Source organism: Drosophila mojavensis, unplaced genomic scaffold, assembly GCF_018153725.1.
Source record: "Drosophila mojavensis isolate 15081-1352.22 unplaced genomic scaffold, ASM1815372v1 contig_108, whole genome shotgun sequence".
NCBI classification, from domain to species: Eukaryota; Metazoa; Arthropoda; class Insecta; order Diptera; family Drosophilidae; genus Drosophila; species Drosophila mojavensis.
Genome location: NW_025318636.1, coordinates 2,274,607 through 2,301,068, shown reverse-complemented (window position 1 = coordinate 2,301,068; position 26,462 = coordinate 2,274,607). Strand labels below are relative to the sequence as shown.

The window sequence follows — 26,462 nt, the reverse complement described above, 5'->3', positions numbered from 1 at the left end:
TTATTAAAGTCATGTTCCCGAAGCATACGGCGAATAGTTTCTGGGTGGCATGACTTGCCAACTCCTCCTTGACATCATTGGCTACTTGTCGTACCGATAGCCTTGGGTAGTCTCGGATTTTTCTCACAATTCAGCGCTCGTCCGTGGGTTTCAAAATTTTGTTCGGAGCATTTCTACATATATTGTGGTTCTATTTTCACGGAAAAATCGGTATATGATGCTTTTAACTGTAGAATCACTAGATACAACCACCTCATCGATTTTTGTACGGGAATAGTCATTATCATAGAGTTTGAGAACAAGTTCCCGCTGCTCAATAGTTGTGCGTGCACTTTGCTAAATTCACTTTTCTGCAAGTTGAGCTCTCCAAATCCAACAAAAGCTTATATCATCACATTGCGAAACCATTGAATAAAGCATAATCCAAGAATCTACATCTGCGAAATAACGTACTTTAATCAGCTGCAAATTTTGTGGTTGAAATAAGCTGTGGAATTGTTTCGGTCTAATTTTTTAGTTTTTAAGCAACTTTAAATATTAAAAAAATATTTTACAAATATATGAATTAATTTTGTATTATTTCAAACATCACACTAAAAACTTGCGTTTAAATATTTTCGATATCCCTAATAGTTTAGATTTTATAGATCAACAAACTTTTTTTGAGGTGCTGGTTGAAATAAGCTGTGAACCACTGTATATATTCTTGATCAGGACGAAGAGCTGTGTCGATATAGTCCGTATAAACGCCTAGATCTCAGAAGTTATAAGAGCTAGAGACTTGAAATATTCATACTCGTGTATACCATACGCAGTATTAAGAATAAATTTATTTTCTTCTAATTTAAACACTTTTAGAACCCGAGCTTTGAGATGTACTGTGTATATACTTTTGATGAATACAAAAATTTTATAACAGTGTTTGCATTTGCTGCTACATAGCAGCAATTTCAATCAAGATATTGCTCTGCTCTCGCTATTGCTCTGATTTCGAACGGCTACGTAGCATAGCAGAGAGCACAAAAACAAAACGAATGCTATTCTGCTCTGCTCCATAGCTTAGAACATCGGAGCAAAGAGCAATAGCAAAAGCAAAAAACTTGCGTTCCGTTATTTGTAGTTGTAGCAATAGCACAAGCATTGAAAGCGAGATGAGAGCAGAGCAAATGGAAAACATTTTTTTTTTTTTGTTTCTGCTACGGAGCATTTCCATTGTTTTTCTCTTTTCCTTTTCTGTTGCTTTCGTAGTTGCTCTCGTAGCTGCTCTCATATTTGCATTTCGCACTTGAAAATGGCCAGATCTGGCTAAGTTGGCAGCCCTGCTTCCATAGCAGCTCTGTACGAAATATTGCCCTTTAAGACGTTAATTTCAAATTATAAGAATTCATTTATTTTTACATTGTGCTATAAAATATATATGATTAAAGCATATTAAAAAAAATTAAATTTCAAACAAGCAGTAATTTGTGTTTCTAATTCTGATTGTTTTCTTCGTCTTCAAATGAAGGGAAGCTGTCGATGGCACCGTCTAAATGGGATGAGTTTAGTTTCACAAGTAAAATATTTTCCAAAGTGTCGTGGTTTAACCTATTCCTATTGTCGGCCAGTACAAGTTTTAATGATGAAAATGCGCGTTCTATTGTGACCTACATAAATAAAATAAAAATATGTGAGCATATGCCTTGCAGCAAAAACAATCATTCTTACTTGTGTTGGCGGAATGGCGAAGCATACTTTGCTCAGTGGATACAGTTCAGGATCAGTAGACTTTCTTTCTCTCCAGAAGTTCAATACATTAACATTTTCTTTCATGTAAGGAAGCTTCAGTGTTTCGATTTTTGTATAAACATCCGTGCAGTCATCTGTAGGCGATATTGTAGCTCCCAAGTAGGTGTCTAACAAGTCAAACTCATGATTTTCCAGCCCTTTTTCAAGAATCATAGAACTAATTGAAGTTATTGAGGAATTAACTTTTGGGTTATTTGTTTTAATTTTATCCCATAAAGTCTTCAAGAAGTGTACAGCATTTTTTTCTGAGAATTTGTTGAAACCTCGGATCTAAGTATAGGCATGCATCAAATCCCACATTCGATATAAGTTTTTCCGATCGAGTATCTATGCTTTCAATGAGGGTTTTACCAATTTTAAAACTAATTGAATTTTCGCCGTCTGACCGGGATAATAAAATTTGATTTGTAGTCAGCTTACATGTGAGCCACAAAGCGTAAAAATTGCCGTAGTGCAATTGCTTTTCTTGGAATCTCACAATAGTTTTTTGCAGTGGATTCATTATACAGGTGTAGCAATCTATAAACTCCCACAACATAGAGCTAGCGTCGAAATTTTCATCATCCGTTTTATTTTCGATTGCTTCAATGTCGCACAACACGTCCTTTGCTTTGTTCAGTCGATCGATCATTTCATATGTTGATCCCCATCTTGTGGGGCAATCCAATTGAAGCAGTATTAGTTTACAAAAATCAAATACCTCACGATAACCATTTGATGACTTACGAATGTATTTCGTCATATTGCGACATTGAAGTAAATAGCTTTTAATTTCTGTATTTTTTAAAACGTCAAGTGCACAAAGTTGTGCAGTATGTGCTGCACACCGGCATATTTGTATATTACCCACATGCAATTCTTCTGGGGTAAAATTATCAATTTTCTCAGTGTAGTCTATGTTTTTTCCACTTCCTCCGTGCCTTCAAAATCATCATCAGATATATAACTATGTGATAAAATTTTGGTTGTTTTAATCATATTAGCTCCATTGTCTGATGTAATTGAAACTATTTGATTCAATCGGATATTGTACTTGTCCAAAGTGGCTATAATTTCTTTGGCCAGATTTTTAGATGTACTTCCACTAGCGCCTTTAATTTCAGACAAGCCTAATATCCGGGATATAATTTCATTTTCATTAATAAATTGCGCGCTAATTCCAAAAATATTACGGTTAAGCCGAGTTGCGCTGTCAATTTTTAAAGACAGTAATCGGCCGTGCATTTCACGTTGCATTTCACTGCGAATGTTTTCAGCCACATGTTTTAGCATGTTTTTGCATTTACTGCCATTTAGTTTAAAACTTTTTCCGCTATTTTCTGTAAGACCGTCAAATAGGATCTATTATGTTTTTCATGTTTTCCGAATTTAAAACATTGAAAGGTACACTTTGTTCTGTCACCAGTCCTATGTACGAACGAATGAACTGTTTTTTGTTTATTTTAACTTTGATTGTTTCTTTTCTGGGTTGGGATATATTTTCTGAACAAGAGGACTCATTATCTTGATAATCTATTTTTATTTTGTGCACACCAGTAATATGTTTTTTCAAATTAAATGTACGATCTTTCTTTAAAACCCGATCACAAGATTTGCACTGCACATATGACGACCCATCGTCTTCAAAATATTTTAAAATATTAAACGAGTTTTTTCGAGGAGGCATATTTACACAAGAACTCAATTAATATTATGCGCTTGCACTATAGGAAAAAAAAACCCGAAATTTTGGCATAAATACAATTTTTTTTTTTTATCAATTTTTAATTTTTTTTTTTATTTTCCAATTATAAATATTTTAACTAATATAAAACGAATTTTTAAAACATTTTATGGACTGCCCCTACTATATAACGCTGGGCTGCAAGTCAGCCGACCCAGAGTTGCTTTGTATGCAAAAAAAAAAGCGCGGGAAAAATTGTGCAACTTTCAAGTTTAGTACTGCGGTAAATAAAAATAAAATTTATAACTTTTAAAATGGAAAACATTACTGATGGTATGTACTATAAATTATCAATTCAAATTTTTGAGTACATTTGTTTACTTGTCTAATTGTTCAATGTTTTGTTGTTGTGTATTTTAGCTAAAAAATAACAAAATAGTTCGTGTTTCGTGGAACATAACTTACAAATAGAGGAAAGTAGTGATGAAGTTTAATTGCAAACGTGTTGTCTGAAACCTCTATTATTAGAGACTTTTAACCGTTTTTGCTCCTTTTTGCTCCATTTCGAAAAAATTAAGTCCTCGCAAGATAAAGCTGGCCGTAAAGAACTTACTTATGAAGAAGCAGTCAGTCGGCTGAAGAGAAAATTAGCTTCTGATCTTGCAAGTCAAGAAGAACACACAACCTAACTGTTTATACAGGCCGCATCGGTTTCAGCAAAAAAATGCAAAGAAAATGATATGGCATTCGTTTTGCATTATGAAGTTATCTGGAACTTTCATATAATATTAATTTCTATCTCCTCCGAACATTATATAAATAGCGATAAATTTAGAGCTTTCTGCGTCCGTACATTTGAAATCTATATGAATAACTATTCTTGGTATCCCATGTCCCCAACTGTGCACAAAGTTTTGATCCATGGATACCAAATAATGGATAGCTGTATAGTTCCTGTTGGTGTTATCGGAGAAAACGCATCAGAAGCTCGAAACAAAATTTATAAAAATGACAGAAGGTCACATGCCAGAAAGAGCAGTAGGCTAAACAACATCACTGATGTTTTTCACAGGGCATTAGATTCATCTGATCCGCTTTTGTCAAGTCTCTATCTTAAAACAAGTAAGAAGGCTCCAGTCGAGACTGCTCGACTAGGAGATACCCTGAACCCTCCAAACTGATATTCTAATCATTCTGGACTTCTTTTATGCACACATACATACACATGCACGTATAAGCAAGCGCTCTGCAAACTGCGCAGCTAGCAGCGGCTGCGCTTGGGCTGCACTGCAGTGTGGGCAATATTGTGAGAATTTATTTGTTAAATAATTTCTTTTGTAGACATACGATCCTAATGAAACTTTTAGAGCGTAATCATATATGTGTGTCCATTCCAAAGCACAAGTCTCTAGTACTTGAAATGCGTTTTTTACAAATTGGGGGCGAAGGGGGCGTGGTATCCAAAATCTGTAAATTACAAAATCTTTGTATCGATTATTCTCGATAAAAAAGTTATCGGACGAGTTATCGAAAAAATAAAGCAAACTTGTACTGCCTATGGTATACACGAGTATGCATGCCAAATTTCAGCTCTCTAGCTCATATCTTCTGAGATCCTTTTGCTCATACGGAAGGACGGACGGACGGACGGACGGACAGACGGACAGGGCTATATCGACTCAGCTCGTCGTCCTGATCAAGAATATATATACTTTATGGGGTCTGCGATGATTCCTTCTGCCTTGAGCCTCCGCAAATCGCGCATCAAGATGATACAAATGAAACTGAAAGTTTAGAAGCTGAAGATGAGGATGAGGATGATGCAAACAATTTCGACCCGAATATCGAATTGGATGAAGAAAATTATGATTATTGATGTTAATTTTTTGAGTATGTGGTAATTATTGTAAAATAAAAATACATTTTTTTTTTAATTTTTTTTAATTTTACAGGGTATAAACGGAATGATAATACACATTTTAATTTTTTCATTATATAATAAGCTATATACATTCATTTTTATCTGAATGTAAGATATATATAATATATTTAAAAAATTTATGTCTAAAGTACACATGGTTTCATTAATGGGAGAAGGCGTGGTCAAATCGTTAAAAAAAAAAATTCGAAATTCTAACATAGTCTATCTTAGGTGTATGTAAAACCTCCTAGCTCTATTTTTAGAATTGATGCCAAAATTTCGGGCTTTTTTCCTATAGTGGCTTGTAAAAAAGACTTAGCGAAATTCAAACAGAGCTGCTATGGAAGCAGGGCTGCCAACTTAGCCAGATCTGGCCTTTTTCAAGTGCGAAATGCAAATATGAGAGCAGCTACGAGAGCAACTACGAAAGCAACAGAAAAGGAAAAGAGAAAAACAATGCAAATGCTCCGTAGCAGAAACAAAAAAAAAATGTTTTCCATTTGCTCTGCTCTCATCTCGCTTTCAATGCTTGTGCTATTGCTACAACTACAAATAACGGAACGCAAGTTTTTTGCTTTTGCCATTGCTCTTTGCTCCGATGTTTTAAGCTATGGAGCAGAGCAGAATAGCATTCGTTTTGTTTTTGTGCTCTCTGCTATGCTACGTAGCCGTTCGAAATCAGAGCAATAGCGAGAGCAAGAAAAAATACTCCGTTGTAGCATAGCATTTTCAATCACTGTTTTGTAATATACAAATTTAGGATATCACACCCCCAATCTGTTAAAAAAAAAACATTTCAAGTACTAGAGACTTGTGCTTTGGAATTTAATATATATATTTTTTATACCACGCCCCCTTCATTCCGATTGCAAAAAAACGTATTTCAAATACTAAAGCCTTGTGCTTTGTGATATACACATTTTGTATGTGTATATAAAAGAAGTGCAGAATGATTAGAATATCAGCTGGCAGGGTTCAGGGTATCTCCTAGTCGAACAGTCTCGACTAGAGGACTCTTACTTGTTTTCTCTATAAACATTTTGCATTTTAGCAAAAAAGAAACTACCACTTTAACTGCTGATGTGATTCTAAAAATCTGCTAGTTTAACCAAACTAATGACAAGTAAGAAGACTCTAGTCGAGACTGATCGAATTTCAATTCAAATGTATGTACATTCCAAAGCACAAGTCTCTAGTACTTTAAATAAGCCTTTTACAAAGGTGAGAGTGATGGAGTGGATATAAGAGTGGGGGGTAAATTCCAACAAAAATCGAAATTATATAAAATACATATGTATAAGTGTACAATTAAAATTTGAAAGCTCTAGCTCTAAAGGTGTAGGAGATATAATTAAATAACTAGCTTTCGATAAGGTTTTTGATCGATAATAAAACGTTGGTCTAAGGAATTTAACGATCCTTTTACTACCAAGCGCTTATTCACTTCGCTTGTGCGTCGTATCTTAGAGTATTTCTCTGTTGTATGGTCTCCACAGCATAAACTGTATCAGGATCATATCGAATCGGTCCAAAAACAATTTCTTCTCTTTGCCTTAGGAGATCTTAGATGGGACAGTAATTTACGATTACCGTCTTGTTGATCTTCCATCGCTAACCAATCGCAGAACAATTTTAGGAATTGTTTTTCTGCATAAATTGATTAGTGGTGATATTGGTTTGTTCTCTTTGTTGGGTCGTCAAAATTTTTCGGTTCCGTCCCGAGCAACTAGACATTATCGTTCGCTTTATTTACCTGTGGGCACTAGTGATTATTCTTTGCACAATGCGTTTCATGTTCTTTGTGTTAATTTAAATAAATATCACGTTTTTTCCTTAGAGCTCTCTCTTCCTAAAATAACAAGTAAGAAAGCAAAATTCGAAGTTTGATTGACAACTCTACAGCACTGTACAACACGCTAAAATCACTAGGCAACGAGTCACAAATCGCACAGGCAATGTTAATAGCTATTGTTGTGGATAAGATGGACATGGAAACCAAGTGCAAATGGAACGAATCATTGGATTATTCGCAGTTTCCTGGGATTTGTGTGTACAGGTCGTTGAGAGGCTTTGCCAATATTTGGAATCATGCGGTAAGTCCGAATCGAGGCAGGCTCAAACTGCGACTACTAGCAAATTACGAAGCCAGGTAGCCACGCGACATGGTTTGTCTTTTAATTGTTCAACTCACTCATGTCCTCTTTGTCTTAGAGCATCGAGTTTCACGGCAGTCGACTACAGGAGATGCCGGTTGTAGAGCGCTATGAAGCAGCAAAACGACATGGTCTGTGCCTAAACTCTCTTGGTAAGGGCCACCAGGCATGCAAGTCCCTTTACTCAAAGATGTCGATTTTGCTCGAGACCTCATTACATTACTACATTGGGAGGAGATCGGGAGGAGACTGTAACTCCACAGATGTAGGAGATATAATTTTATAACTGATTTTCGATTTTTATAGATTTTTAGTGATAAGCTCGATTTGCCTGTTACATACATTTCAACAAAACCATTATACGCTGATTTCCCATTAAAAATGGGTTCAGGGTATAAAAACGCACATTTAGAATGATTAAAATTTTCATTTCGATGTATTTAAAGATATAAGAGAAATAGAAAATAAATATATAAATATTTTGAAACAATTAAAAAAATTAACATCAATCTCAACGCCACCTCACCTCACACAAACGTTGGAGGCAAGACTGAAATACTTTAACTGCTGCAGCGCCATCTAGCAGAACTAAACCACACTAACTGCTGATGTGACTCTAGTATGTACTAGATAAAGTTGGAATGTATGTGTGCACACGTATAATAAAACTGTTGTAGCTACTGCACGTGAGTTTGTTAATTGGCAAAACTTTTTATTTTTTAACGTCGATTGACTTAACGGAATTTAATGAAACTTACATGGGCGTAGACATATAATTTGTATACCCTGAACTCATTGAAAATGGGAAATTAGGGTATAATAGTTTTGTTAAAAGTATATAACAGGCATGAGGAGGCGTCGAGTTTTTCTCTAAATATCGATAACTACTCCCGATATTTTATTATCGATTAAAAACCCTTTCGAAAACTAGTTATTTAATTACATCCTACGCCATTAAAGCTAGAGCTTCCAAATTTTAAATGTAGACTTATATTTATTTCATATAATTTCTGTTTTTGCTGTAATTTATCCTCCACCCCTATATTTACCCTCTCACCCTCACCTTTATAACACCTCGTAGAGATAGTGTTATCCGATTTGCCACGCCTCCAATGGGCGTATATATATCCGCTTGTGATCTTGGGTGATCGATGCGGATCTACATTCAAAATTTCAGCTAGTGGGCGGATCGAAAAAATGTTAACACTTTATAAACCGGAGATGTACACGAGTATGTGTTCCAACTTTTAAGTCTCTAGCTTCAATAGCGCCGAAATAAACGGCGTTCATACGGACAAACGGACGGACATTGCACAAAACCAATATACCAATTCACTTTCGTGAATGAGTATAAAAAAGTGGAAGATCTGAAGTTTCTAATTATAGGGGTAATAAGAAATTATTATATTGCAACATTTTTGCAACTCGACATGGTTTTCTTGCTGTAAGTTCCGTGAAGCTACATTTGCGGCGAGTGATCGGAAACACAGTAATTACCTTTGAACAGATGCGCACTCTGCTTACACAAATAGAAGCAGTGGCAGGTAAGCTAGCCATAAGCTGTTGTGTAGTATGATGACGCTGCTTGAAACAGTTTAGGCATCCGTGCGTGATTCGTCGGATGAGGTTTCTGGATCCAAGTATCCTGTACTTCTGACGAATTATAGCAAACATTGCCAAAACCCCAGGACGAAGGTTGAACTGATGCTCATGCTTCAGTAATAGCTCAACTAGTCGATGATGGTTAGGTAGTACAATTGGGTGTTTGGCATCCCTAGATAGGTAAGAGTTCCCTAAGCGTCCTCCAACTCGAATAAGGCCAACCTGGTCAACAAATGGAGCTAGCTTGCTCAACTTGAAACGGTGCTGCAGCGGTTGCTACTTCAACAAGCGCTGCCGATCAACATCAAATGCGTTTCGTGCATGCCCTAGACAAAACTTTCGTGCTGCGTCAATTTCATAGAACGTCAAGGCTGCTGAATGAAGTGAGTTCCTTGATCGGACGCGATATACAAAGCGCCAGATGTATGCGATGATTCGAATCAGTCGCAGCCATGATGATACTCTAATAAGTAAAGCATCAAAGGGGGACGATGCCATGTCCTCCGTTGCCGTCAGAATATTGGCCTTGAATTCCGCTTCTTCATGTAGCCAGGACGGTCCCTTCCACCATAAGTCAAATTTAAGAAGGTCACCGGCAAGCATTCCTCGGGATGCACAATCTGCAGGATTTTCCTTGGTACTCACATGCCTCCAAGCGTCCCGTGGGATTGTCTCGAGTATTTCTGCCGTACGATTGGCTACGAACATCTTCAATTTACAGGGTTGATTGGACAGCCAGGACAACACGATTGTAGAATCGCACCATGCATATACCTTCACTTCCTTCTTGCCCAAACTAGCTTGAATTGCCTTAGCAAGTCTAGTCAGGAGTAGAGCTCCACAGTTCGAGGCGTGGCAGCGTTGCTAGTTTTAAAGGTGCGACGCGAGTCTTAGCAGCAACAAGATATACTCCTATAGAGCCATCACTATACTCAACTCTGCTGTAGACGACCGCAGAGTATGCCTTAAGCGAAGCGTCTGAGAATGCATGTAACTCGATGTGATCCATGTCTCTATGAAGCGGGGTATCTTGAGCTGTTGTAGCGACGAAATTTCCTTGCGATACATCTGCCAAGAGTGCGCCTGTTTCATCGGAAGTTCAGAGTCACAATCCAAATCAAGCAATCAAAGTTCTTGCAGTAGAATCTTGAATTGGACTACCATTGGCGCCAAAATGCCCAGAGGATCAAAAATGTATGCTACACGGATAGCACTTGTCACTTTATACAGCTTGCAGTCTCCGATAATACAATGTTGTATGCAAGGTTGTCTTCTCCAGGATCCCAGTGTAGTCCTAATACCTTCGATGTTGCTGTTGACTCTATCACCTTGCTTAGTCGTGTGCCATTTGAGATCCAGCTCAGTTTGAATGTTTATAAGTTTGTCTCGGTCATGGCTCCTGTTTATACATCGTCCACGTAGAAATCCTGAAGTAATATCTTAGCTGCTCTAGGAAACTCATGCTCGTGGTAGCAAGTTGTTCTAACACCCGGACTGCGAGGAATGGCGCAGACGCAGTCCCGTATGTAACTGTGCAGAGTCTGAAGTGTTTCAATAGTGCTGACGGATGTTCTCTCCATAATATTCGTTGAAAGTCCTGGTGTTTAGGTGCAACCAAAATTTGTCTAAACATCTTCACCATATCATGGACCAATATGAAGCGCATCGTTTAGAGACCGACCATCTTGATCTTGAAATGAGCCATTAAATATCACACGCAGCTTTGTCCATAGCACCGGATGGTGCGGCATGTAGAAAACCTTCTTCCAAGTGGAGTCTTCTTCTGCATCAACCTCATTCATGTGATCCAGTTGTATGTACTCCCTCATGAATTGCACATACTTCGATAGTAAAGCTGCATCCTTCATTAAACGACGTTCAACTGCCAAGAAGCGAGACTTGGCTCCATGATAGGTGTCTGCAAACTCTGGGTTCCCTTGCTTGAATGATAGCTCGACTATGTATCTACCTTCGGCATTACGGGAATCTGTTTGGAAGAAATGAGTCTCCACTAACTCATCTTCTGTATTGGCAGACGTGAACGATGGAAGTTCTTCCAGTTCCTAAAACCGTTGCAACAATGCGTTGATGTCCATGGTAGCTAAGAGTGACGTAGTTGTAGTTGTACACGCTCCTCCCACTGACGTGATGATCCATCCAAATATTGAATCAATAGCAATTGTGTTCCCCTGGTGCCTCATTTGACTCATCCTGCTGGTGTTCCTGTGGCTTACCTTTGTCCTTAGTATTACGTTGGTCGAAGTGGAAGAGTGAGTGATGTTGGCGCTTGCACTGGTTACAAGATGACTTCGATGTGCAAGCGCTCACTCCATGACAAAGTCTCAAACAATTAAAGCACATGTGTTTGGACTTTGCAAAGGCATATCGCTGCTGAATAGATAGATCCAAAAACTGTGTACATGCCATCAATGCGTGTTCCTTGTTGCACTTTGCACAGCGCTCTGAAGTGGCGAGTAGCGCATGTACGTTCCTGGTAGCTCAGTCCTGTCTAGGCTTGCTGCTTATCGTAGTTGCAGATTGACTGAGCTCCAGTCGATCACAACGTGCATCCAGGAACTTGAGCAACTGCGTTATTATAGGATTTGCTATATCTTGACTCTTTTCATACCATTCACGACGTGTGGTGTCATCAACCTTTGCCATGAGCAAGTAAATCAGCTGGATCTTCATCCACATCAAATCAGCATTCCAACGGCCGTCGAGATAAGTACCCCATACTTCCGTAAAATAGTACATACATATATACACTGGCACTTCTGATCCGCCATATTCCCTTGTATATACATACATATATATGTATGTACTAATTCTCGCCGATTACTTGCCTTATATCCTTATAAATTTAGACACTTAATAATCTGTTCAATTACTTTGCTTGCATGAGCAACTCTTTTACGTTTTACTAATATATAATACACAATATCCTTTGCGTTTTGTAGTAAACTCACGTCCGCACTCATTGTAATCCGGTCATGCAAATTTATTTGCTATTCCACTGCAATTTCATACACACTGGATTCACATAAATATCCCATTTCTTGTACATATGTACAATATATACATATGTACATACATATGTGCAAATACAGTGACGAGCAAAGCTGTAACACAAATTCAATGTTGCAACTTCAAGAGTCTATATTTTTGCTTCTACTCTATGGATGTTTAAAATCTTAATTTTATGTTGTTAGTATGATATTTTGCCGTGTTACCTGAAAATTTGAAATCATTCTGTTGGCTGGAACAAGTAAGAAGACTCTAGTCGAGACTGCTCGACTAGGAGATACCCTGAACCCTCTAATCTGATATTCTAATCACTTTGCACTTCTTTTCGGCACACATACATACACACGCACGTATTAGAGGGCACTTTGCTAACGGCGCAGTAAGCAGCGACTGGGCTGCGCTGCAGTGTGGGCAACATTATAAGAACAATGACTCAAAGAACACGTCTAATTTGGTAAAAAAAGTGGACAATATGGCAAGGATTCAAGTCCCTTGAGTGTCTTGAATATTCTTCAGACATGAATATCATTGAAAATATATGGAGTCATTTTAAATCGCAGCCTGCGAATTATAGGTGGCTCCAAGTGGAATGATAGAGCTATGGGATAGGAACAAGGACATTTGGTGCGCGATTCTTGCTGAAATGGTGCGACGGTACACAAAAATGATAGCAAATGACATTAATGACCAAAACAAGTCAAAAGAGCTATGCATTAATTATTAAAAAATAATTAATAAATATATTTGTTGAAAAATGACTTGGGTGCAAAACTTTAACATTTGACTATTTTTACATTTTTATTTCTTATAATTATTCCAGCCAACAGAATGACTTCAAATTTTCAGGTAACACGGCTAAATATCATACTAACAAAATAAAATTAAGATCTTAAACATCCATAGAGTAGAAGCAAAAATATAGACTCTTGAAGTTGCAACATTGAATTTGTGTTACAGTTTTGCTCGTCACTGTATATATTTCATATCAAAACAAAAATGTATAAAGAAATATAAATATGAAAAATAATCTTTGTTTTTCTTTCATCCATTTATTTTTCATTTTTTAAATTATATCTATATTTCTACTTATTTTACTTGTTTATGTGCTGATTGTGTCTCCGCTTGCCTCTGTCCACACGAACATTCTAGCATCCGCATGTACGCATACGTAGGCACATATATCCATATGAATGTTCAAACAGAGCAGCACCATAATTGACACAAACTCACAATAAAATATTTCACATATCTATATATATTTCTCACAGCACTTATAAATCAATAAAATTATTTAATTTGCTACTTCGTGTCCAAGCAGCAGTAATCGCACGATTTAATTTAATTTTAATTTTAATGTATATTTCATTTAATATTTGGCCATGAATTGTTTATCTTATTTTCTTTTATTTTCTTCTAGTCGTGCACTTTTTTAAACTTTTGGTCCAATTATTTTTAGTTTAAAGTGGGGGAATGTTAAACAAATCAGAGAAATCGAACAACAAGACAATAATTGTTGTTCGATTTCTCTGATTTGTTTAATATTCCCCCACTTTATTTTTTTTTATTTCAAAATTACTTTTTCCTACGTGCTCAAAAACGAAACTCGTTTTATTTTGTCTATCGACTTTCGCCTTCGCGCCATTCCAAGATTTGCATCACGCGCTATCTTAGCAGAACTCCATGTCTGATCGTTCGGGACGAGCGGAACTTAAGGTACTCACCAGTTAGGAGAGTGTACCAGCACGCACGGATGCTGATGCATCCGCAACAGCTATAGCCCCAATTCGTACGCAAGTTATGTCCAACGTATTTAAACGTATCTGGCTGCCAACACGCGAGGTGTCCTCCTCGGCACGGCGGTGATCAGCATATACCATTCCGGAGCAATCTATCCGGCCCGTGCTTTAGTCGACCCAGGATCCGAAGCCACTTTCATTTCTGAGCGACTATTCCGCATAATCAAGTTGCCCTTCAAATCCGTGCAGACTCAAGTTTCCAGCTTGAATCAAGCAGTTATAGCTGAGGCATATAAGCTATGCAGCTTGGACATTGGTTCTCGTTTGAAGCCGAAACTGCGAATCGAAGCTTCTGCCCTCGTCGTTCCAAATCTGGCTGGTAACATCCCTTTGTCTCCAATTCCGCAACTTTTGCTAAACGAACTTCCGAAAGTACAGCTAGCAGACCCCAAGTTTTACTAGAGTGCGGAAATTAATGTCCTGATAGGCGCGAATATCCTTCCGACTATCATTCAGGGATGTTATCATCCTATTATTTGTGGACCTCTTATAGGTCTGGAGACTGTTTTTGGTTGGGTAGTGACAGGCCCATTTTCACAGACGATACCAAAAACGGTCTCCACCTTCACAGCTCAGGTTTCTGTTTCGGAAGAGGCAACCGTATCATCTCTTCCATTCTGAGCTTCCAACAGCACCACTCCCAAAGTGAGGGTCGGTTTCAATGCTCTCCGTCAATATTCTTCATCCAGGCCCATCATTCCAACCCGACCCTCTTCCTCCTTGTGCTGTCAACCTACCTTTGTGCCAGATCCCATTAACAATAATTGCTACTCCCGCACCATACCATGTTATGCTATTAACAGCATTCTGTTAATAACATAACCCCAACAAGTCGCTCCGAAGCCACTAAGCTACCAGAGGTGGATAGGCTTCGTAATGCGATCTTAGATACTTAAGGCATAGCCGCCTTATGACCAATCCAAAAAATCCGAAAAGTTCGAGCCAAGTTGCGGTCCATCTCAAGCTCCTTCTTTTCCGCACACTGTACTGCAGTGTAAGCATCATAGTGCTTGTTATTTGACCACTTGTTATACCTTGAACCCATTAAATATCAGGGTTTTGTTAAATGTAATTTTGTTATTGATTATAAACATTATCGAAAATTAGTTTTAAAATTGTATCTCCTACATCTTTAAAGCTAGAGTGGAGACTGCTCGACTACGAGATCCCCTGAACCCTTGGAGCAATAGCTATTTCAATCACTTTTCGCGTCTTTCAGCTTACACAAGAAACACGCACACACACACACAACTTGAAACTTGTAATATAATAAGATTGTCAATAAACGAATAAAAAAAAAGCGCACGCACACACACGCATTCACACACAAACGTATACACATACACACATCCCTGCAGCCTGGAAAGCCCAGAGCTTGGTATTGCTACCCAAGGCTGGCAAACCACCAGAGAAGCCATCTTCGTATAGACCAATCTGTCTCCTAGACACCATGGGAAAGGTGTTTGAGAAACTGATAAGCTCTAGACTGGAGGCTTTTATTGCTAGGGCCGGAGGCCTGTCACCTAACCAATTTGATTTCCGGAAGGCTCGGTCAAAAACAGATGCGCTAGAAAAAGTTGCTGGCCTGGCAACTACCGCCATCCAAGGCACCAGATGGAGGCACGGGACGAAGCACTACTGCATCATCGCGACACTGGATGTAAAGAATGCCTTTAACACAGCTAGTTGGGATATGATACTGGATGCGCTATCACAATATAATATCCCTAAATATCTAAAAGAGATAATAAAGATGATCTTCAAAGGAAGAACACTGGTATACAACACGAGTGAGGGTCCCCAAACTCATACAGTTTTAGCTGTAGTACCCCAAGGCTCAGTGCTGGGGAATATGGAATATTATGTACGACGGCGTATTGCGCTTGGAACTTCCAGCAGGTGCACACACCATTGGCTTTGCTGATGATGTAGCTGTCGTCGCCATAGGCAAGGAGTTTAAAGATACAGTGAAAAAGTTTCGAACAGGACCTTTCTTTAAATTTAGTGGTTTAAGTAGTTTAGAGGTTACTAGTAACTTAACTATCTAAATTTGAAGCTTCTAACAATTATACTTTAGGAGATATAAACTGTTGCGGTTTGCCACGCCCCCTGTGGGCGGACATATACCCGACAGAACTTTTTGGTCTTGGGTAGTAAGCCAGAGTATATATACAAAATTTGAGGTCTCTGGCATCAATAGTGTCCAAAATATAGCAGAATTTTAAAAAGCACTATATTTTCAGGTCCGATTTTCCACGCCCCTAATGGGCGTAGACTTATAATTTAATAATTTGACTTTATAGAATCATAACATTAGCTGACGAGCACTATTTCAGCGCTCTAGCTGTAAAACTCTTGGAGATACAATTTTATCCGATTTGCCACGCCCCCAATGGGCGGAGATATATCCACCATAGCTCGTGATCTAGGGTGGTCGACGCGGACCTACATACCAAATTTCAGCTTTGTAGCTCTTCAACTAACATGATTTCGGGCATATCGGAAAATGAGTTTTCCGATTATTTTCAAATGAGTATAACAAGTAAGAATCCTCTAGTCGAGACTGCTCGACTACGAGATCCACTGAACCCTTGGAGCAATAGCTATTTTAATAATTTTTCGCGTCTTTCAGTTTACACAAGAAACACGCACACACACATACACACACTCACATACACAAACATGCATAAACACGCATGGGCTACAGTGTGCGTTTTCTCATAGTAATTAATTGTTTAATAACTTTTTTTATGGACATACGATCTTCTTGAAACTTTCAGATTATGATTTTAACATGGATTTGCTGAAATCTACGTGTTGAAACATACTGACAAACCAAAAATGTATACTTATACGCATTTTATACAATTTCGGTTTTTGCTCAAATTTACCCCTCTCCCCTATATCCAGCCTCTCACCATCACCTTTGTAAAAGGTCCATCCATGATCGTTATCTGAAAATTTCATGAAGATCGTATGTCCACAAAAAAAGTTATTAAAGAATTAAGTTCTCATAGTAAGCCACCACTGCAGCCAATGCGTGTTTATGCGTGCGTGCGTATCTCTGTGTGCATGTGTGTGTGTGCGTGTGTCTTGTGTCAGCAGAAAGGCGCGTAAAATTATTGAAATAGCTATTGCTCTAAGGGTTCAGGGAATCTATCTCACAATCTAGCAGCCTCGACTAGAGCTTTCGTACGTGTTATACTCATTCACGAAAGTGAAATGAGTATATTGGTTTTGAGCAATGTCCGTCTTGGTGTCCGTCCGTCTGTCCGTCGTCCGTAAGAACACAAATTATTTCAGTGCTATTGAAACTAGTGACTTGAAATTTGGAACACATACACGTGTATATCTCCGATTTATGGTGTTAACATTTTCCCGATCCGCCCACTAGGTCCGTGGCAAATCGGAAAATGCATTTTCCGATCCATCCAAGATGACAAGCTATGGCGGATATCTCCGCCCATTGGGGGCGTGGCAAACCGGATAAAACTGTATATCCTAAAGCTGTAAATCTAGAGTGCTGAAATTTTGCACGTGAGCTGATGTTTCAATTCAATAAAGATGGGTGAAATAATTTTTATACCTGAAGATATAGTGATTTTTCCAAATCTGCTCTATTTTAGGCACTATTGATGCTAGAGACCTGAAATATGGTCTATATCTGCGGGTTGACTACCCAAATACAACGAGCTATGGTAGATATCTGTCCGCCCGTAGGGGGCGATGCAAACCGCAAAAGTTTAGATCTCCTACAGCATAAACACACATTGGCTGCAGTGGTGGCTTGCTATTAGAACTTAATTGCTTAAAAATATTTCTTGTGGATGGACTATCTTCATGAAACTTTCAGCTTACGAATATAAAATGTATTTGCCAAAGCAAATTTTGAAAAACGCCTTTTACAAATGCGAGGGTGAAGGGGCGAATTAGGGGTGAAGGGTAAATTATGACAAAAACCGAAAATCTACATTAATTTTAAATTAGGTGACTCTACCTTTAAAGATATAGCAGATATAAATTTATTACTGGATTTAGACGATTTTTTACATACATACATACACAAACGCATACACACACACACATACACACACGCATACACAAACACATACACACACGCATACACAAACACATACACACACAAGCAACCACGCATAAACACGCATGGGCTGCAGTGTGCGCTTACTATGAGAACTTAATTGTTTAATAACTTTTTTTATGGACGTACGATCTTCATGAAACTTTTAGATTATGATTATAACATGAATATGCATGTAATTGCCAAAGCACAAGTCTCTAGTATTTGAAATACGCTTTTTACAAAAGTGAGGGTGAGGGGGTGAATTTAGAGGTGGGGGGTAAATTTTAACAAAAACCGAAATTGTATAAATTGCATATAAGCATACATTAAAAATTTGGAGACTCTAGCAATAAAGGTGTAGAAGATATAATTTTATAACTGGGTTTCGATAAGGTTTTTTATCGATAAAAAAAGATCGAGATGAGTTATCGATTTTTAATGATAAACTTGATATGCGCGCTGTAATTACGGATATATAAAAAAAAATTTGAAGTCTCTAGCTCTTATATCTTCTGAAATCGACGCGTTCATACATACGGACAGACGGACAGACGGACAGGGCCAAATCAACTCAGCTCGTCACCCTGATCAAGAATATATATACTTTGTGGGGTCTGCCACGCCTCCTTCTCCCTGTTACATACATTTCAACAAAACCATTATACCCTGATTTCCCATTGAAAATGGGTTCAGGGTATAAAAATAGAGACAATACTCGATAACCTGCGCGTTATCCGACACAAAGTAATAAATATGTCATCCCTTAGTTGCAGCGACCAATGCGGCGACTAATATATGTAAATGTAACGTGAGCCTGGGCCCAGCTATCCAAAAAAGGGACACTTGAATACACATCTGTGCACTTGTTTGTATAGGAAAATGCACCCTTCCAGTGACTGGAAGTAGTTTTAAGAGTCTCTGCTAGGTATATAAGAACCAGGATTTTAAGCAAACAGTTCAGTTTTAATCTTGAATTCGGCAAATGTGGCGTTGTTTTTATTTAACGCTCTAACAATACTCGTGAGTACCATACGCAGTATCATGTTTTTTCGATAACTCATCCGATAACTTTTTTATCGAGAATAATCGAATATTTGATTTTTTTTCAGTATAACTGGACCACTTTTAGACCTAGAGACTTCACATTTACTGTGTATATACATTTGATCGATACGAAGATTTTGTCGTTTACTGATTTTGGATACCACACCCCTTCGCCAGCAATTTAAAAAAACGCATTTCAAGTACTAGAGACTTGTGCTTTGGAATGTATTATTACTATAAGATTACGCTCTTTCTTTCATTAAGATTGTATGTCTACAAAAGAAATTATTCGACAAATAAATTCTCATAATATTGTCCACACTGCAGCGCAGCCCAAGCGCAGTCGCTGCTAGCTGCGCAGTCAGCAGAGCGCGTGATTATACGTGCGTGTGGATGCATGTGTATGCATGTGTGCATAAAAGAAGTGCAGAATGAGTAGAATATCAGCATAGAAGGATCAGGGTATCTCCTAGTCGAGCAGTCTCGACTGGAGCCTTCTTACTTGTTATACCCTGAACCCATTTTCAATGGGAAATCAGGGTAAAATGGATTTGTTGAAATGTAAATAACAGGCAGAAGGAGGTGAAAAGCAAAACTCGATATCCGCGTGGTATACACGGACATTTTACAAAATCAGCTCTTGTATCTTCTGAAATCGTCACGTTCAAACAGAAGGACAGACGGATAGACGGACGGACGGACAGACAGACAGACGGACAAAATCAACTCAGATATTTCAAATACTAGAGACTTGTGCTTTGGCAAATACATGTATATCCGTATTATGATCATAATCTAAAAGTTTCATGAAGATCGTATGTCCACAAGAAAAGTTATTAAAAAATTAAGTTCTCATAGTAAGCCACCACTGCAGCCCATGCGTGTTTAGGCGTGGGTGCCTGCGTGCGTGTATGTGTGCTTGTGTGTGTGTCTTGTGTAAGTAAAAAGACGCGAATATTATTGAAATAGCGATTGCTCGAAGGGTTCGGGGGATTTCGTAGTCGAGCAGTCTCAACTAGAGCTTTCTTACTTGTTTTTATACTCATTCACGAAAGTGAAATGAAAGCTATGGCGGATATTTATCCGCCCATTGGGGGCGTGGAAAATCGGATAAAACTGTATTTCCTAAAGTTGTAAATTTAGAATACTAAAATTTTGCACGTAAGCTGATGTTTTGATTCTATAAAGATTAGTGATATTATATATCTACGCCTACTAGGAGCGTGGCAAACCGGACCTGAAGATAAAGTGATTTTCCAATTCCGCTATATTTTAGGCACTATTGATGCTAGAGACCTGAAATTTTGTATATATACGCGGGTTGACCACCCAAGTCCAACGAACTATGGTAGATATATGTCCGCCCGTAGGGGGCGTGGCGAACTGCAAAAGTTTATATCTCCTACAGTTTAAGAGCTAGAAGCTTCTATCGATGCCCCAAAAATAATTTTTACGACTCTTTAGGGGCGTGGCATATCGAAAAATACCCAGTAATTTTCACATTTTTTGAGCGTTCTAAGAACTTGCCAAAAATTAGGAGTCTACGGCCACTAGGGGCGTGGCAATCGGCATTTATAGTGCCCGAATTGAAACATTGATGTGCGCCAGCCATCTAAATATGTATTTTTACATATAAATAAGCTTAATAGATATTCATTCAAAATTGTATAAATTTTTTGTCATTTGAATGCAATGATGCAATGATGATAGCAATAGCTATCGATGATTTAACAATTTTAATGGGATCCTAATTGAAAATTGCACTATATACTCTGGTTGACAGCGTTTGGGCTGTGAATGAGTATTCTGCAACCGGTATCGCCCGACTGCAACGTTCTTACTTGTTTGTTATAAATTTGCAATTTATACTACATTTTCAGATTCTGCAGTACGACTTATTGTTGTCGTCTTCATCTCGGGCTATCCACGTCTTGAAATCTGGATGCTGTAGTCAGCTATCCCGAAGTTTTTGCCTATAAGTCTCCTTGGGCATTTTATCACTCTTTTCGCATTCAACACAATGACAAACGACAATTCAATTTATCACAATTCAATTTATGACTGTTTTTAACAAATTATCGGTACACAATTTAGTATATTTAATGCTAAAGCTATGTTCTATTCTGCAATGTTAATTAATAAAATTCTGTTGCATCCACAAATGATCAAATGGAAAACCAACCAACCAACTTGGAAAATATGAACATGATTCGTATTTACACAAACATGATCGAATTTCGGATAGAGGATGTATGATATTTTTCCGGACGTAGCTCTTAAAAACAGGACAGATCTGTCCGGAAAAACGATAAACTGGTATCACTAATTTTAAACATCCATAGGATAGAAGCGAAAATACAAACCATCGAGATTATAATATTGGTATTACAGTTTTGCTCGTCGAATATATACTAATATAGTCGTACTAATATAATCGACTACGAGATCCCCTGAACCCTTCGAGTTTCATTAATTTGCGTATTTCCTGCTTACAAAAGAAACAGCACAATCACACACGTACACACGCATAGGCATATGTAGGCACGCAAATAAGTTCACGTAGTTAGTCCACGCTGCAGCCCATGCGTGTTTGTGTGTGCATGCGTATATGTGTATGTGTGTAAGTGGAAAGACGCGAAGAATTAGTCAAATATCATTCAGGGTTCAGGGGATTTCGTAATCAAGCAGTCTCGACTAGAGCTTTTTTATTGCGACCGATAATGCCCTACTGCAACGTTCTTATGTTGTGTGTTCATGTATTGAATTTATGGATTTCTTGTAGGTGCTGCCACGTACTTTTGCCAATTGACTAAGCGTTCATTTAATAATTTCTCCACAAACAATTGATTAGCTTTTAAATTTTCCACATTTAACCCTCATATCGATTTGATAAAAATGCAAACTCTTTCGCTTGAAATTGAATAATTCAGTTACTGCTGACTATCTATGTATACAGTGCAGTGATGCCAATTTGTCCTTTTTCCGGAAAGATCTGTCCTGTTCTTAAGGGCTTCGTCCGGAAAAATATCAAACATCCTCTATCCGGAAATCTGTCCGTTTAAAATATACTAAATTGTGTACCGATATTAAATGTTAGTTATTATTTATTTGCTACAAATATTCTTGGATTTAGATTGCCGGACAACTATAAAATTCTTAAGCAAGTTGACCTGTTTTCTGTCGATCGTGCTCTGCGAGCGAAAAAAAATTCCATTTTTCCCATTTTGAAACTGTTTAAACTCGGGGACGAAACTAAATCTCAAAATAGTTTCCCAATATGGCAACACACATACAGCTAGTAAAATAGGAGAATGTAGATGACAGCTTGAAATTTTGGACAGAAGTTAAACAATATCGAGACTCGGCAGGCAATAACCCGTTTTCGGAGCTGGTAGAACTCGCGCTGACAATGCTTTCGTTGCCATAGTCGAACGTGGAGGTCGAAAGGGTGTTTAGCCAAGTAAATTTGGTTAAAACAAAGTTAAGGAACCGCCTTGACATAGAAACGTTAAAGTGAAGAGGACACGGATTGCATACTTGACAATGCCTTGAAATGTTTGGAATAAAAAAGAAAAAACCCAAATTAACAAAAACTAAACTTTTGTCCTGTTTTCAGTCCTTTTTTTTCAGACTTTTTTCGTATTTTCTGGACATTTTTGCTTTTCCAAAAAAAAATTGGCATCACTGATACAGTGGCTTTCAGCTTATCTCGTTCAGCGGTATAGTACAATTTTAAAGCCCGCTAAAGCAGTAAAGATATCCAACAAATTTAAATGGGGTCTTATTTATAAGTCATTCATTATGTATTACCGCACATCATTATTTTTCTGTTTTAACAAATAACATTTTCAACTAAATAAAAACTAAAATAACTGACACATTCCATGTCACAGCTTATTCCGTGCACTTCACTTTCAATGACTTTATTGCCCAAAAATTCTTAAATTAGGTTTTTACCTCCTTTTTGTTGATTCAACTAGAATTTTTTCGCAATAAAGTCATTGAAAGTGAAGTGCACAGAATAAGCTGTGACATGGAAAGTATCAGTTATTTGAGATTTCTTTAGTTTTAAATGTTATTTGTTAAAAAAGGAAAAATAATGAAGTGCGGTAATACATAATGAATGACTGATAAATAAGACCCCATTTAAATTTGTTGGATATCTTTACTGGTTTAGCGGGCTTTAAAATTGTACTTTACCGCTCCTAACTCCTAACTCCTCCCAAAAACAGGTAATGAGAATATTCACTACGAGAATACATGACAACAATCGATTGCAAAGTGTTTGTTTTTTCATTGAATACATTATGTCGTTACAGTGTGTACTGAAAAATTTGTTCATATAATTTTTTAAATGGAATAATTTTTAGATGCTTATATGAGACTATTCCAAAATTGTAATTAAATTTACATAAACTTTAAAATACATTTTATTACATATGTTATATCCGTTATATATTGTACTCTTGTATTTTTTTTTATATATACATGCATACATACAAACATATGTATGTAAACAGAATTTATTGTACTCATCTGGATTTTTACTTTGCAGGAGAAGACAATTCTATCAGTTCTTTTTTTTTAATGTAATGACGACGTGTATATAATTACGAATTACATACATGAACGGAAAACACACAACTTTAAGCATATGTATGTATACAAGTGTACGTACGAGTGTAGGTTTGTGTATGGAATTAAAACTACTTCGGCTTACCTTAATAGAGAGACAGTTTAATATCTGAATTGTAATGTGTGGTGATGAATCATCTTTATGCTCTTGAGTGCTCTCATCGTTTGTTGAAGTATTTTCGTCACATTTATAAAAATCATTTTTTGTCGGAGTCGATTTAACAGTGTTAACTAAACTATGCAAAATTTTCTGCTCTCCATGATTGATCGATGTGGATGTTATGTCCTTTTTTAATTTTTCATTATTGCTCGGCAATGAAGATTGAAAATGTATTGGTGTCGAATTAGTTTGTTGCCTCTTTTTATTTGAAAACAAGGGATCAAAGATATTTGATTCAATAGTGCATGGCGGGCTAGTGGAAGCAGAAGGCACACTCGGTGTGTAATAATTTTTTTGAAACTTATTAAATGAATCAGTTTCATTATTATTTTGCACTGCTGATAACGAGTTATCACATTCACAGCAACATGTTTTTGGGTCAAATACAGTACATTCACATTTTGATACATTTTCATTTATATTGCACTGTTTCACGTCGTGACTATAATATTTTTCATGTGATTCGTTGGAAATATTTTCCTTTTTATAAATTTGTAAATCTGCAATATCGCGCTCATTGACCAAAGTGAGACACAAACGACAAACTTGGTGATACTTATGTGGTACATTATACATTATTATAAATAACTAGTATTTTTTACACTGTTTTTATGGAATAAGTAAATCTGGTCTGTTTTTTGTTATATTTTAAATTATAACTTTAAACCAAATTAGAAAACAAAGTTAAAGACAACTTATCAGTTTTTCATCGTTTTACAACCCATGTTCAGATCACCGAAAATAGCTCACTTCAATAGTTCTTTAAACTTGCGATTACTTTCCGAACTACTAGTTCTTTCATTAATAGGGCTGCATAATCAACATTATTAAAATACAAATCGGAATATATACTAAACTTTCCACATTTCAATACGTTTCCATCCCACAATTAACGAAGACCACTATAGCCATGTAACTGTTAGCAAAATATTTAATTTGTGTTAAATAACTTATTAAAAGTTAAAAGCATTTTATATATTGCTAATATTCATATATATTAAATCTTAAAAAAATAATAGAGATATAACAAAATATCAATACATCGATATTTTTGTATAAAATGAAATGAAATGAAAAATTTTGTTTGCCTTAATATCATATTTATATAATTGCGTTGGTTAATCTTGTAATACATAAGTAAAAATATCGCAAATAAACAAAAATTAGAATTTGATGAAAACATATTATAGTCACTTTAGAACGGAACAGCCAAATATAATTTTTGCTTTGGATGAAATAAACAGCTTATATAATTTATATAAAAACAAGTAAAAAGACTCTAGTCGAGACTGCTCGACTAGGAGATACCCTGAACCCTCTAATCTGATATTCTAATCAGTCTGCACTTCTTTTCGACACACATACACGCACGTATTAGAACGCGCTCTGCTAACTGCGCAGTAAGCAGCGACTGCGCTTGGGCTGCGCTGTAGTGTGGGCAACATTATAAGAATTTATTTGTTGAATAATTTAATTTCTAGACGTACAATCTTAATGAAACTTACAGAGTGTTATCATATGCTGAATATATGTGTACATTCCAAAGCACAAGTCTCTAGTACTTGAAATGCGCTTTTTACAAAGGTGAGGGTGAGGGGGTGGATATAGGGGTGGGGGGTAAATTACAACAAAAATCTAAATTATATAAAATACATATAAGTCTACATTTAAAATTTGCAAGCTCTAGCTCTAAAGGTGTAGGAGATATAATTATATAACTAGCTTTCGATAAGGGTTTCAATCGATAATAAAATATCGAGAGTAGTTATCGATATATAAAGAAAAACTTGATATGCGCGTGATATACACGGACCTAGGAAAAAAAATTTCAAGTCTCTAGCTCTTATATCTTCTGAAATCGACGCGTTCATACATACGGACGGACGGACGGACGGACGGACGGACAGACAGACGGACAGGGCCAAATCAGCTCGTCACCCTGATCAAGAATATATATACTTTGTAGGGTCTGCCACGCCTCCTTCTGCCTGTTACATACTTTTAACAAAACCATTATACCCTGATTTCCCATTTTCAATGGGTTCAGGGTATAAACAGTTATTATAGATGCATATTTATTTGAAAGCATAGAAATATCACAGAGCCAGGCACCAAGGCGCACAGACAGCATATGCTAATACATATGTCAAGGGAGTGCAAGAGTGTGTGTGTGTGCGCAGTATACAGCTTGTTTGCATATACGTGGCAAACGCTTTTAAGATTTCGGTATACTCTTCACTGAAAAGGAAAGTTGTCGCGAACAAAAATTTCATATTTTGTGCGCTGCTGAGAGTGATGATTTCAGAGATCATAGAGAGCGAGACGGAGGGACTGAGAGAGAGAGTAGGACAAATGGGACATAATGTGCTTCATACGGAATCGCGACCATTTCGATTGAGCACTCACAGCGCACTGTTTTTGTCACTGCCCGAACCTCCAGCCGAGCCAACTTAACAGTTTCCAGCTGTATAATGGTTTGTTCTATATGTGTTCTCTGGTTAGTGGCCAGTGATCGAAAATACAACATTCTGAGACGCTAGCTCTACAGACAATATCGATATGATGAAAACAAGTAAATCAATCGATTATTTT

The 26,462-nt window shown here is 37.2% G+C and overlaps 2 protein-coding genes across 6 annotated transcripts in view; one reads left to right on the top strand and one right to left on the bottom strand.

Moving 5' to 3' along the window:
- Positions 1-24,651, bottom strand: part of LOC6578233 — a 93,456-nt gene extending 68,805 nt beyond the window's left edge. Inside the window, exon 1 of one of the 4 annotated variants that reach the window (XM_044008145.1) lies at positions 23,796-24,651. In XM_044008145.1, coding sequence (XP_043864080.1) covers positions 23,796-24,446 — 651 coding nt within the window. In that variant the 5' untranslated portion in view covers positions 24,447-24,651. Of the gene's footprint in view, positions 1-796; positions 900-9,022; positions 9,215-23,795 lie in introns of those variants that run through there. The other 3 variants (XM_044008125.1, XM_032729275.2, XM_032729278.2) reach the window with 3 other exon arrangements.
- LOC116803961 lies at positions 6,392-7,857 on the top strand. 2 transcript variants are annotated; one of them, XM_044008301.1, is made up of 4 exons: positions 6,392-6,626; positions 7,210-7,233; positions 7,302-7,465; positions 7,584-7,857. In XM_044008301.1, the coding sequence occupies exons 3-4, from the start codon at positions 7,328-7,330 to the stop codon at positions 7,809-7,811; spliced, it is 366 nt and encodes a 121-aa protein (XP_043864236.1). In that variant the 5' UTR covers positions 6,392-6,626; positions 7,210-7,233; positions 7,302-7,327; the 3' UTR covers positions 7,812-7,857. The 2 variants fall into 2 exon arrangements, with proteins under 2 accessions (XP_043864236.1, XP_032585172.1); XM_032729281.2 differs by lacking the exon at positions 6,392-6,626 and having other exon boundaries at positions 7,033-7,521.
- Positions 24,652-26,462: the final 1,811 nt, after the last annotated feature.

Bases quoted from the DNA above. Each gene is read 5' to 3' on its own strand.
- LOC116803961 (XM_032729281.2), top strand. From the start codon at position 7,378: ATGGAACGAATCATTGGATTATTCGCAGTTTCCTGGGATTTGTGTGTA. The intron at 7,522-7,583 runs GTAGCCACGCGA...TCTTTGTCTTAG, and splicing joins CTAGCAAATTACGAAGCCAG to AGCATCGAGTTTCACGGCAG.